The 12835-nt window shown below is 49.0% G+C and overlaps 3 protein-coding genes across 3 annotated transcripts; 2 read left to right on the top strand and 1 right to left on the bottom strand.

Annotated features, from left to right (window-relative positions):
• Positions 1–1556: 1556 nt before the first annotated feature.
• Positions 1557–6376, top strand: N7462_000858 (uncharacterized protein; the record flags this gene model as incomplete). Its single annotated transcript, XM_057072584.1, has 9 exons — positions 1557–1629; positions 1680–3693; positions 3755–4124; positions 4341–4525; positions 4590–4873; positions 4930–5320; positions 5375–5502; positions 5550–5592; positions 5647–6376. The coding sequence occupies 9 exons, from the start codon at positions 1557–1559 to the stop codon at positions 6374–6376; spliced, it is 4218 nt and encodes a 1405-aa protein (XP_056939114.1).
• Positions 6377–7183: 807 nt separating this feature from the next.
• N7462_000859 (uncharacterized protein) lies at positions 7184–9125 on the top strand (the record flags this gene model as incomplete). Its single annotated transcript, XM_057072585.1, has 7 exons — positions 7184–7394; positions 7448–7666; positions 7717–7978; positions 8030–8299; positions 8362–8669; positions 8720–8950; positions 9001–9125. The coding sequence occupies 7 exons, from the start codon at positions 7184–7186 to the stop codon at positions 9123–9125; spliced, it is 1626 nt and encodes a 541-aa protein (XP_056939115.1).
• Positions 9126–11772: 2647 nt separating this feature from the next.
• On the bottom strand, positions 11773–12653 carry N7462_000860 (uncharacterized protein; the record flags this gene model as incomplete). The annotated part of the gene is made up of 3 exons (XM_057072586.1): positions 11773–12135; positions 12190–12445; positions 12511–12653. The coding sequence occupies 3 exons, from the start codon at positions 12651–12653 to the stop codon at positions 11773–11775; spliced, it is 762 nt and encodes a 253-aa protein (XP_056939116.1).
• Positions 12654–12835: the final 182 nt, after the last annotated feature.

The following is a 12835-nucleotide window of genomic DNA, read 5'->3' on the forward strand; positions in this document are numbered from 1 at the left end:
GATTTACGCCAATTCAACGAGAAGAAGCGTCAAAAACGCACAAGGTCTACTCGCCAGATATCTAGGCAGCAAGGTTCTATGGTCGGCGAATCTATATCTCTAGTTTCAACGTTGCCAGCAAGCGTTGAAGCTATTCAAAACGATGATGCAGAGCTTCCTCAGCAGCCTACTAAGGGCGCTAAGCCTACTACTAAGCGTGTATTTCAATGTTCTGGATGTGGGAATATAGGGCATAAGATTACTCGGTGCCCTAGTAAATAGTTGAATTAAATATATGGCGTTTTGGTGGAAAAATAGTGTTTTCAAAAAGTAGTGGTTGGTAGGGTGCGCAGCTCGCTTGTGTGCGCAGCTCGCTTGTGGAATACGTTAGTGATTTCCATTTTAGTCCCTGGTACCCCTTCTCCTTCATTGTGGCAATAATTCCATCCAATGTCGTTGGAAAAAGAATCTGACGAAGAGAAGCAGCAAGCTGGTTCCATTCGTAAAACTTCCCACCAGCCGTGAATATCACTTCACTGCCAACCGGGTCGCACATGACGGGAATACATTTTCCGAGGTTGTACTCAACGCCGATCTGATACCCCCAACTGTCTTCTGGAGCCCAATCAGTCTCGTAGTCAAGTTTTTCTGGGTCCGTTGACCATCCTGGTGGAGGGCTAGTTTAAGATTCTCATTAGAATGATGTAATCATCCGTACGCAGTTGGGTCGACTGACGGGAGGTTTGGTAGTGGCCATTGCAAGTTCTAGGATGTGGTACTTGGTCAAAAATCTTTTGAAGAGATGGAACAAGATTTCGAATCTCAGAGTCGAGATGAATGTAGATGGAAAAACGTTGTCGTATGTGATGATCGCTGGACTCGCAAAGGATGACATACAAAATACACTATTAGGCTAGGTGTACCGCTGGACTCCAATATCACGTGACGTCTGTCCAGGGCGCATTTAGGAAGGTTTCGCTGATCTTTAAATAGCGAGATCGAGCTGCTACGGTCCACATAGGACATATTTTTTTTTTCAATCTAACCAGTTGACAGGGTACTCTAGGTGAATCTTCCCTTTGGCTGGGCTACGGAAAGGCGGAGCCGACACAATGTTGGTCGACGGGCTGGCGTGATAGTGACGGTGGAAACGGAGGGGAAGATCGCTCCGAAGATGAGAATTATGTTGAAAGATCCAGCCGTCCGTCTGTGCCTCAATTGTGTAGAAGACAAATCCGGCTCACGGTAGGGGCGCACATATGCTCCAGGTCGACCCGCCTCGATAGAGCGAGCGGATAGAACTACAGAGAATGTGCGGGTATCCCCGCACGCCCCACCAGGCCGGGGAGTCTCCGCCGTCAACGCGTCGCTGGGCGTCTTGGGGATGGCAGGGACTCGGGAGAACAATGTCCAGAGGCCCCATTGAAACGTGAGGTCAACCTAAAAAGATCAAAGTGGTAGACAACGTGGGTACTTAATGAGTAGCCGCCGCATGGTCTACTTCTGTTCGCTCTGCGTAGAGGTTACAGGCATAGATTTCTTTCTTTATTGACATTGTCTTTTTCCAAGGGTTCATAATGCCAGAGATATTCGATGTAGAGCATGTTTTAGCGAACATCAGCGAGCAGGACAAAATCGCCCTTTTATCCGGTAACACTGAGACGGTGATCTTTGGGAACTGTATTCGCTAACAAAAGCAGGAATTGATTTCTGGCACACCCATCCTATCCCCGAATTCAACGTCCCCTCGATACGTGCCACCGACGGTCCCAATGGTGTCCGGGGCACAAAATTCTTTGCCGGTGTCCCTGCCGCATGCCTGCCATGTGGCACAGCTCTGGGTGCCACCTGGGACCGAGATCTGATATACCAAGCGGGGAAGCTGTTGGGCGACGAGTGCATTGCAAAAGGGGCGCATTGTTGGCTGGGCCCAACAATTAACATACAACGCGCTCCTATCGGTGGCCGCGGGTTTGAATCGTTTGCGGAAGATCCACATCTATCGGGTATTCTGGCTAAATCGATCATCCTGGGGTGCGAAAGCAAAGGAGTTATTTCCACGGTCAAGCATTTTGTGGGCAATGACCAAGAACATGAGCGTCGGGCGGTGGATGTCCTGGTCACGCAGCGAGCCTTGCGCGAGATCTACCTACGACCCTTCCAGATTGTCGCGCGAGATGCAAACCCCGGCGGGCTCATGACCTCCTATAATAAGATCAATGGGAAGCATGTGGTGGAAGATGCGCGCATGCTCACACTAATCCGCGAGGAGTGGAAGTGGAACCCGTTGATTATGAGCGACTGGTACGGGACCTACACAACCATTGACTCCATCAATGCGGGACTTGACCTGGAAATGCCAGGAGTGTCTAGATATCGGGGAAAGTACATCGAGTCCGCTGTGCAGGCTCGACTGATCAAGCAATCGACTATCGATGCACGAGCGCGAAAGGTGTTGGAATTCGTGAAGCAAGCGAGTCAGGTTGAAGTGTCAAGAGTGGAGCGAGGCCGTGATTTTCCAGACGATAGAGCGTTGAATCGCAAGATCTGTGCGAACAGCATCGTCCTCCTCAAGAACGAAGGCATCTTGCCCCTTCCAAGACGGGAGATCAAAACGATCGCCCTGATCGGATCTCACATGAAGACTCCCGCAATATCGGGGGGTGGCAGTGCGTCGCTTGAGCCATATTACTCGGTCTCATTATACGATGCCTGCAGGGAAGCACTTCCTAATGCAGAGGTGCTCTATGAAGCGGGTGCATACACCCATAGGATGCTCCCTGTAATAGATCGTCTCCTGAACAATGCTGCCATTCAGTTCTACAACGAGCCGATGGGCAAGGAACGACGGTTGATTAGCACTGAGCCTGTAGCCACGACGGCCTTCCAGTTCATGGACTATTATGCCCCCGGTCTTAACCGAGGGCTCTTCTGGGCCACATTGATTGGCGACTTCGTGCCTGATACATCCGGGGTTTGGGACTTTGGTCTGAGCGTCTTTGGTACAGCAAATCTCTACATTGACGACGAGCTCGTGATCGATAACACCACGAGCCAGACGCGGGGAACCGCATTTTTCGGTAAAGGCACCGTTGAGGAGCTGGGGTCGAAGAATTTAGTTGCTGGAACTACATACAGGATTCGAATTGAGTTCGGCTCTGCCAACACTACCACAATGAAAACGGTGGGAATGGTGAATTTTGGAGGCGGTGCTGCAAATCTGGGGGCCTGCCTACGGAGGGACCGCGATGAAATGATCGAAAAAGCTGTGCAAATTGCTGCAGAGGCCGACTATACCATTCTTTGCACCGGGCTTAACAAAGACTGGGAATCTGAAGGGTTCGATCGCACGCATATGGATTTGCCGCCGGGAGTTGACCGGTTGATCTCGAAGGTCTTGGAGGCCGCCGCAGAAAAGACTGTGATCGTTAATCAGTCTGGTACGCCAGTCACTATGCCATGGGCCGATCATGCCCGGTGCATCATGCAGGCTTGGTACGGAGGTAACGAGACGGGTCATGGAATTGCCGATATCCTCTTCGGAGAGGTCAATCCATGCGCAAAGCTGCCCTTGTCCTGGCCGGTGGATGTGAAACACAACCCAGCCTACCTAAACTATGCCAGTGTGGGTGGTCGAGTGCTATACGGCGAGGACATCTATGGAGGTTATCGATTTTACGAGAAGACCGGACGAGAAGTCCTCTTCCCATTTGGGTGAGTTGATTTTCTCTTTTCCTAGTTTCATCTGACCATATCTCATCCGATTTTATTCTAGTCACGGCCTATCATACACGACCTTCAAGGTCTCACCGAGTGTTACTGTTGCCCCAGAGATCTTCAACATGGACTGTCCTGCGGTCGCCACCGTGCATATCAAAAACACGGGCAAAGTGGCGGGCGCTCAGATTCTCCAGCTGTACATCTCTGCCCCCGAATCCCCAACCCCGCGCCCAATCAAGGAACTGCACGGCTTCGAAAAAATATTCCTACAGCCTGGGGAAGAAAAGTCGGTTGGCATCCAGCTAGACCGATATGCGACCAGCTTCTGGGACGAGATCGAGGACATGTGGAAGAGCGAGCAAGGGACGTATGAAGTGTTGATTGGAACCTCTAGCCAGGAAGTGGTGGCTCGGGGCAACTTTCAGGTGGATCGCACCACATATTGGCGGGGACTCTAAAGACTCATTCATCCGGCTCTGTTCGGGTCATCCGCTCGGCTAAAAGAAGCCATCGGCTGTCTTGGCTTGATTGAGGGGATGATTCAGCCATCCTTCGCCTAGCCCATCACCAAATCCAGCATCGTCGTGTTTTTTTGCCATTACTAACACATCTTCCCTTGAGTATCCCTTGTCCGATTGCAGGAGGCCCCTGCAGGAAAAATGGACACTTCATCGACTGCGCGACCTCGTAAGCATACTCGGGTGCTCACAGCGTGCGATGCCTGTCGTCTCAGCAAGACTCGATGCGATTCGGCACGGCCAGTGTGTGCCAAGTGTATCCAGCGGGGTGTAGCGTGCGAGTATCCGGAGACGGATGCCATCTCAGTGTCGGTTCCCATAGAGCTTTTTCCATTAGCCGAGGCATCTAATGACCACCAATTCTATCTAAAGTCTAGAGACATGGGGCACAAGAATCCTAGACGCAGTAGAACGTCAAGAGCAGCTTCTGTCTGGGAGCCTTTCTTTGAATCGAGGGCCTGCTCTCTTTTCGCGAAAGGCGTCGCCATCTCCAGTGGACGAAGTAGATCCCGAGTCAATTTCGCGTAATGATGCACCCAAGACGCCAATCACCGGGTCGGACATGATTCTGAGCTGGCCTATTTTCCCCAAAGAGAAGCCTGTGTCGACTTTTCCAATGACAGCTTATTCTGAGAAGCCAGATCGGTTTCAGAAGGGTATCGTATTCCCGATGTATCACATCCCAGAATCGGATACTAATGGGCGGTTATAGCTTTACCAAGCTTAGATTCCCAAAGGCTTCTCGAATTGCGCGAGATTTTCATGACCAAAATCTGGACCAAGAACCCAATTGTTGATTCAGACCAGCTCGACTATTACATCGCTCGAGTACTGGAAAATGGCGTGGACTGGTCCGCCTCGTCATGCTTGGTGCTGCTTATCTTTGCGCTGGCTGCCATATGGGGGAACTATCCCGACGATGAAACCCGCGAGATCTCGTACAATGGACCATCCTTCGGTCCACCGGTCACTTGCGTGACGATGTCAGTTCCGGAGCACCGAATGAAGGAATCGCTGACCTTCCTCTCCATGGCGCGCAAGCGCATCTCCACTGCGTATCTCGACGATACCTTACTGGGAGTACAATGTCTTTGTTTATTCGGGTAAGATTTTTCCTTGCAGCTGCTTCGAAATACGAATGTCTAACTCCCACGTAGAATTTGGTATCAGTATAACATCGAGCCAATTCCGGGCTGGAAGATGTTCCGAGCAGCATCCATGCTATGGCAAACGTATCGCTTGAAGCACCGTGAGGGAAAGACTATTCGAAGTGCACAGGAAGAGAGTCGGTATTTTCAATCTCTACATTGCGGATATGTCTAACTTCTCCAGGTCTGGAGCAGCGACTCTACTGGACGTGCTTAAAGTCCGAATGGTAAATCATAACCACAGATCTCAAATCCTCACATTTTTAACTGACATGCAATAGTGAGGTTCGATATGAACTGACTGATCTCCCGCCCTGTGATCTCAGCCTCTCTGATTTTCCTTATTCTCTCCCGAGCTTTCCCACGAGGCAACCATCTAACGACAGCCCCGGGTGGACTTTTTCCAGCCCCTCATCCACAGACCTCGAAGCAGCATCTTCCTATTATTATCTAGCCGAGATATTCTTGCGCAGGCTTCTCAACCGAGCCCGCAATGCGGTCCGTGTGCTTTCCCCGAATATCGATTTGCCGACCATCAAAGTCCTGGTAGAAAGTCTGACGCAGCTGGAAGGTCAACTCCAGCAGTGGGTGGAGTGTCTCCCCCATACACTCCGGTTCAACATGCCTCTCAAATCCGCCCCAGGACCGAAGGAGGGTGAACTCATGAAACTAATCCGTGAGCGATACGTCGAGGTGCGCGAACTGCTCTGCCGCGCGTATCTATACCTGTGCATCCATGTACCACTCCAACCAGGGATGGCGGCACTTTATGGGGTCAAAGCGAGCGAAGCCCTACTTTTGGCAGTTTATCGCATCCAAAATGAGGTGCCATTCTTCCGGCATCCGGGGTCATGGGGAGCATGTCGAGTCCGGTTCAACCATGCGCTTTGCCTCATTGCGGGATTTCGCGCAAAACTGACGCAGCGCCCCTCGGCTAAATATGTGAGTATTCCTCCAGACTGGGCGGACTGTGTGCGGGTTGTGATAGAGCGGCTGAAGGTCTGGGGGTGAGGAGGGCGGCGGAATAAAGGAGTTAAGTATGTTGCTGGAGTGGCTGATACATGACAGTTTGGATTTGTGATCCCAGACCTACTTTTTGGGGGCATTTACACCAGGATACGGCCTGCCAGCCATCCTGGGCCATGCCAACCTCACAGTAATCTACTCTCTATCTTTTTACAACAAAATACAGAATATGGCGTTACATACCGGTGATCCAGAAATGTAGAACAAAACACAAGACGAACATCGGTTTGTCTCGGCCAAATGAATCTGTACAGGAGAGCTGGCACACCTCCGTTTCTCTTCGAGATCTATCCGCAAAATATCTCCACTCTAGCGAATTGGCGGCAACAGTCGTCTTACTCTTGGCCCGAGGCTTTCGGGGAGACTCCGCGAAGTCCCTGCATTCCACTAACCTTGTTTGGGGTCAGACAAAGTGCCAAGACTCTTATGGCATTGGCATTCAGCAACCACATTCATAAGCCTGAAAGCCAGAATGGTAGCGCTATTTGGCCCCACCAGCCGTCTCCAGCTACCCCGTGGGGTGACTAAACTATAATCCCTTCAGCGGGGATCTTACCCGGATTTTCGTCCTGGATACGATAGAATTAAGCCCTTTGGCCCGTCTGGACATAGCCTGATGGGTTAGACGGGTCTTGGCTGTTTGGGACTGGGCCAATTTGCCGGGCTAGGGGGTCTCACGCAGGATATAGAGCATAGAACGGACGAGATATATAGCCATGATTCGCTCCCGGGGAGCCTTCAGGTGTCCACGGATCGGCACTGTCAGGAGCAACCGAACATCAACTTTTCAACATGATCGTCGTGGGAAAACAGCGCGAGGAAAATGTTGCTGAGCCTGTGCTGGCTAACTTGCTGGCCGATGATCGTACGGTTTGGTACAAGAAGCCGAATCTGAGACGACTCTATTTCATCTTGTTTCCGGCGTGTATGGGTATTGAGATCACGTCTGGATTCGACTCGCAGATTATCAACACGGTTCAAATTGTGTATACTTGGAACAAGTGCATGTCTTCTCCATCCTGGATGGGCTCTTCAGAAACTAACGGTGCGATATAGATTTCGGTCATCCAACTGGAGATATTGTGGGTGACCGCCCCGAGTACGCGATCGAAGCGAACCTGAAGGGCTTTTTGGGTGCTGCCTACTCCCTGGGGGCTATTCTCTCCCTGCCATTTGTTCCATACCTTAACCAGCGATTCGGACGGCGATGGACGATCATGTTCGGTTCATGCGTGAGTTTGGTCGGAGCAATCATCCAGGGTTTCTCCAACGGAGGTATTCACCCCTTTCTTAATCCTTTTTGAGACGTCTCTGATGGATCCCAGTGGCCATGTACATTGTTGCGCGTATTCTTCTAGGTTTCGGAATCCCATTCTGCATCGTCGCCGGTTCATCTTTGCTGGGAGAGCTGGGTCACCCCAAGGAACGACCGATTCTCACCTCGCTCTTCAACTCCTCCTATTTCATCGGCCAGATCATCGCGGCAGCCGTGGGCCTCGGGACAGTGACCATTTCGTCCAACTGGGCATGGCGAATCCCATCTCTCCTTCAAATTGTGCCCGCCATGGTCCAGATTGTGACAGTGATGTACAACGCTCCCCGCCTCTATCCCGACTGCTCCCACTAACACACGCCCAGGTTCCTCCCCGAAAGTCCCCGATACCTGATCAGCAAAGACCGCTACAATGACGCCTTCGACATCCTCACCAAGTACCATGCAGAAGGCGACCGCAGCTCGGTCATTGTTAAGGCCGAACTGGCGCAGATCGAACGCACCATCAAGCTGGAGCTCGAAGAGTCAAAGCAATCCTGGTGGGACATGTTTCGCACGGCTGGTATGCGTCGTCGACTGTTCATCTCTGCTTTTCTCGGCCTTTTCACGCAGTGGTCCGGCAATACGCTCATTTCGTAAGCATTCGCCCGTTTCCCCTCACCTCTATGCCTTGCACCTTCGCTGATCCATGTAATAGTTACTATCTGAGCGACCTCCTGAACATGGTCGGAATCACCGATAGCGTTACCAAGTCCAAGATCAACATAGGCATCGCCTGCTGGGGTCTCGTCTGTGGCACTGCGCTGGCGCTGACAGCCCCTCGCTTCAAGCGTCGACCGACGTACCTCACCTGTGCAAGCTGCCTGCTGTGTGTGTATATCGCATGGACCATCTCTATGGAGCGCTTCATGAGCACAAAGGCTGAATCTGCAGCCATTTTGACCATCTTCTTCATTTTCGCGTACTCGCCTGCGTACAACCTCGGCTATAACGCCCTGACCTACAGTGCGTGTCCATTCCGTGTCTATCCGTGTGTATATTCTTACATGAACCAGCGTATCTGATCGAGCTTTTCCCTTACATGGGCCGCTCACGCGGTATTTCATGGTTCCAATTCTATGGCCGCGGCGCAGGTTTCTTCGCAACCTACGTGAACCCCGTTGGTTTGTCTCGTATCGCCTGGAAATGGCTCCTGGTGTACTGCTGCTGGCTGGTATTTGAGCTGGTATTCATCTACTTTTTCTTCCCCGAAACTGCGGGTCGCACTCTTGAGGAGCTCTCGTTCAGTAAGTGGTTTTTCTGCTCTACTGCAAGAGGCAGAGCTGACTTAAAATAGTGTTCGAAGACAAAGACAAGGCCAATGAGGTCGCTGCAGCCGTTCACAAACAACTCGGTGAGGATGACGAGAAGAAAAAGGGTACGAGCCATTTGGAGATCCAAGAGACCAAAAGTGCTGTTTGATGGTGTTGTGATGGCTCCTATATACGGATGGGAGGATGAACGGGAGAAACAAAGTTATCTGCTAGGTAATATATGTTTCTTATCTTTCTGACTTTTTGGCTTCCTGATGACGGTTTTTTCGTAGCGAGCTAGAATACGTAGTAGGGGCTTCGCGCGTGGCAGGTATTCTGAATATATGGGTCCCCGCCGTAACGGCGGCATCTTCCCTCTCGACGCACACCCTTAGGGACAAGCTATTATTAGTATTTGACGTCTTCCAAATGTTTCCCAAATGTTCGTTTTTTGCCATCTCCATCAATCTATATCTGTTCCCTATTTCGGATGATTGAATGGGGATGAGATGTCTTCTGATTCAAACTAGCGTACGAACTTGTGGCATCGCTGGCGTGGAAGGTTCTTCGTAAGCCCATCTACAATCATCTCCTTCGATTCTCCATATTCGCCAGAAACTTCTACCTTAAATAGTGTTGGTGTATATACATGTGTTGGAGCTTGTTCTGTAAGATTTCTGTAGGAGCAGTGTCTTCTTCGATAGTAGAAATTGTCTTGAATCACGATGATAGCTTATTCATAAGGGATGGGAAATAATTCATCAAGTGCAATCCTACGGGGAATCATGGCTTGGTCATAAAGCAAGTTCACCAACGCTTCCAGGGCTGTGCGATTAGGCTCGATTCCGTAAGGCCATGGATCGCCACCAAATAAATTTTCGATCTCGTTGAGGTCAGATGAGAGGAATGGCAACATATACCGATAGGTTGAGGTGAATTTCATTGAATGTAGAGCAATCTTTTTGGAGTCATTCATTGCCTTAAATAAACTAAGCGGGACGAACGGATGCTTTTCCACAACTGCTTTTTTGATGACGACGAGATGCATTATAGGGAATATTCCAGTCCTTTGAAAGTACTCTTTTTCAGTTTCACGAATATTTGGGAACAGATGTCGAATGTGGGGTGCTTTTCCAAGGCATGGTGGAGTGTGAGCACCAATTGTAGCTGCAATCTCGCCATCCTCAAGGAGTTGACTGAGCGATTTTGGGCTTATATTTGGAACTCGAGATACTGGACGAAGTAGCGGCTTTGCCTTCGGTTGGCCATGGGAACCCGATTTTATTAGGTCTCCTTCAACCCAAGTAATTGTAGATAGGTCGACCCCCGCATCCTGCAGAACAGCTCTAATCCACACAGCAGCCGTCATAGTGTAAATCTGAACACCTATCTTTTGGCCATTAAGATCGGATGGCTTTGAGATGATGTTCGAGTTGATCACGATGCAGCTATGACGAAAAGCCCTCGAGGGAAACACAGGAATGCCAACCAGGTCTCGTTCACCGGCCGCGTATCGACAAACATACTCCGAGCTGGACATTTCAGATGAATCAAACTCCATGTCTCTGATCATCCGGTCAAATATTTCCCGAGGGTGATCAATTTTTATATAGCTGAGATCAATTCCGACGGGTTCGATAGCCTTGTCAGCTAGAGGATCCATGCGATCATAAGGGCCGCATGCAAAAGTTAAATGAATGTTACCCATTTGTAATGACCAAATACTTAGGTACGCAATTGAGAGTTGTAAAATTAAGATCAATAAATTATAGTCCTCTCAATATGATTATATCATCTTTTATGGTCTCGCGAAACAGTAGCCAATACTCGGAGGCAACTTCCCCGTTTGTCCTCTTTTTGCTCGGTATACGCGCTTATCTCCGAAAAGATCAATATCCGCACCCTCCTCCGAGGTCCACCCTTATCCCGAATTTGAGCTTGACCTGATCTGAATCCATATTGTCTTTTCTAGTTTCTTGAAGAGATATTTGCCACTTGGCTTACGTCCGCTTTTCCTTCCTCCTTCTTTTTTTGCTTCCTTTCCTCCAAGAAAAGAAAGACCACGATTGAACTCCCCTGGTCAAGTAAAACCTTGTCCTGAGCGTAAATAATCTTAACTAATCTAGTGATGAAACAGCCGACGTCAGGCTGGACCTTATTAGATGACATACTCCCAGCACTATATTTACCAATATAGCTTCGCATCTTAGATAGAGAGAAATATGACCTCGACACCTTCTTTCTATCGGAATGTATCTGTTTCCTCTTTTGGAAGCCATCCTTCAACGTGGTGTGTGGTGGTTTGGTTGTTGATTCGTTTTGGTCCTTCTCATCCAATTTGCCTACAATAATCGTCTTCGAGCACACTAGTTCACTAAATATGGCATTTATTACCTTCCATTCAAGACAGTTCACTTCTCCGACTAGTAGATTGATTATTGTCTCGCAACATCCTCCAAATAAAGAATCCGCCTCGGCAATGATCCACCAATCTACTAAGTGCCCTATCTGGCTTGAAACGAGCCTTTGTAAAAGTTCACAATCCCACAATTACGAGTCAAATTGTGAAGGTATCCAGAGAATCGGAGAAATGTCACTCTCCTCTCCTCTACCTGACACAGACGGGTTGTCGTCGCGCAAATATTTATTTCGTCTTACATTTCACACTTTTCCATATTATTTACTTTGCCTATTCATGCATAAATCTTCCTCTGATATGCTTAAGCACTGACTGTGATGCGAAAAGGCAATTTGATTTGGATTCGAATTGGTTTCGTTGAGGCTATTTTCACCAATGCATGAAGGACGGTGTCTCATTAAATACTGAGGTGCTCCTTGAACCACTCAAGTGCCTGTATAAAGGCGCTCCCCTTGGCATATTTCACCACAGGGTCCTCCTGATCGCCTCGCACGGCAAAGCCATGCTTGACGCCGCTGTATAGATTTATTTGCCAAGGTATGCTCAATTCTTTCAAGATAGTCTCCGTCTCATGACGCTTTTTTGCGGGGAATATTGCATCAATTTCAGCAGCAGCAATTGCCAGCGGACCCTTTATCTTTCTTATTTCATCTTCTTCAATATGTGATGGGTGCGCAGTGTACCCAACGTCAATCTTTCCAGGAAATAAATGTCGAACGACATATTTGCCACCAAAACAGTAACCTGCAGCTCCAATTTTCTATTTTTTCCTCAATATATAAATTTTTTTAGACAACTCATAACGATGACTTACCTTACAGTTGAGGTTTTCATGCATCTCTCTGATACAAGCCTCAACAATAGGATCAACATTCATGGTTAGATGAGCTTTGCCTTGAGGATGGTATTCTCCCATTCTCCATTTCTGCATATTGAATTCGCCTGTTTTGTTCAGCGGCACAGGGTCACCGTGAAAAATATCTGGCATCATCACTAGAAATCCATTCGCCGCAAATTGGTCAGCGACGAGTTGAGCATTCGTGAGCCTGTGGCCAATAATGTCTGTGAGTCTATTCATGAGATAGTCAACACACAAATAGGTTTGAGTTCAGAATCGAAGAGTCTCTATAATTACATCAGGATCCCATACTCTGCTGACTTGGCAGGAGGGTAACTGGTATAGACTTCGAATCCGTCTAGGGTTGTTAGGATGCCCGTTGGCTTTCCATGATGCTTGAAACCTTGATAGCAGCAAGACTGAGACGGGTTGGAAGCCATGATTGGATCAACTAGCTAATCTCTTCTGAACTTAACTTTTCAATCAATGCAGGAGGTCTCTTTTATATATTCATGGGACTAGATTTCCCCATATTGCTATCATGTCCGAGGGTATCACTAGCGCAATGACAAGATCTCTTCTGAATGACACCGTAGTCCCTAAAAACTCAGGAAACGGTTTC

Source organism: Penicillium macrosclerotiorum (genome assembly GCF_028827735.1).
Source record: "Penicillium macrosclerotiorum strain IBT 26536 chromosome Unknown utg000001l_segment0_segment0, whole genome shotgun sequence".
Lineage (NCBI taxonomy): Eukaryota > Fungi > Ascomycota > Eurotiomycetes > Eurotiales > Aspergillaceae > Penicillium > Penicillium macrosclerotiorum.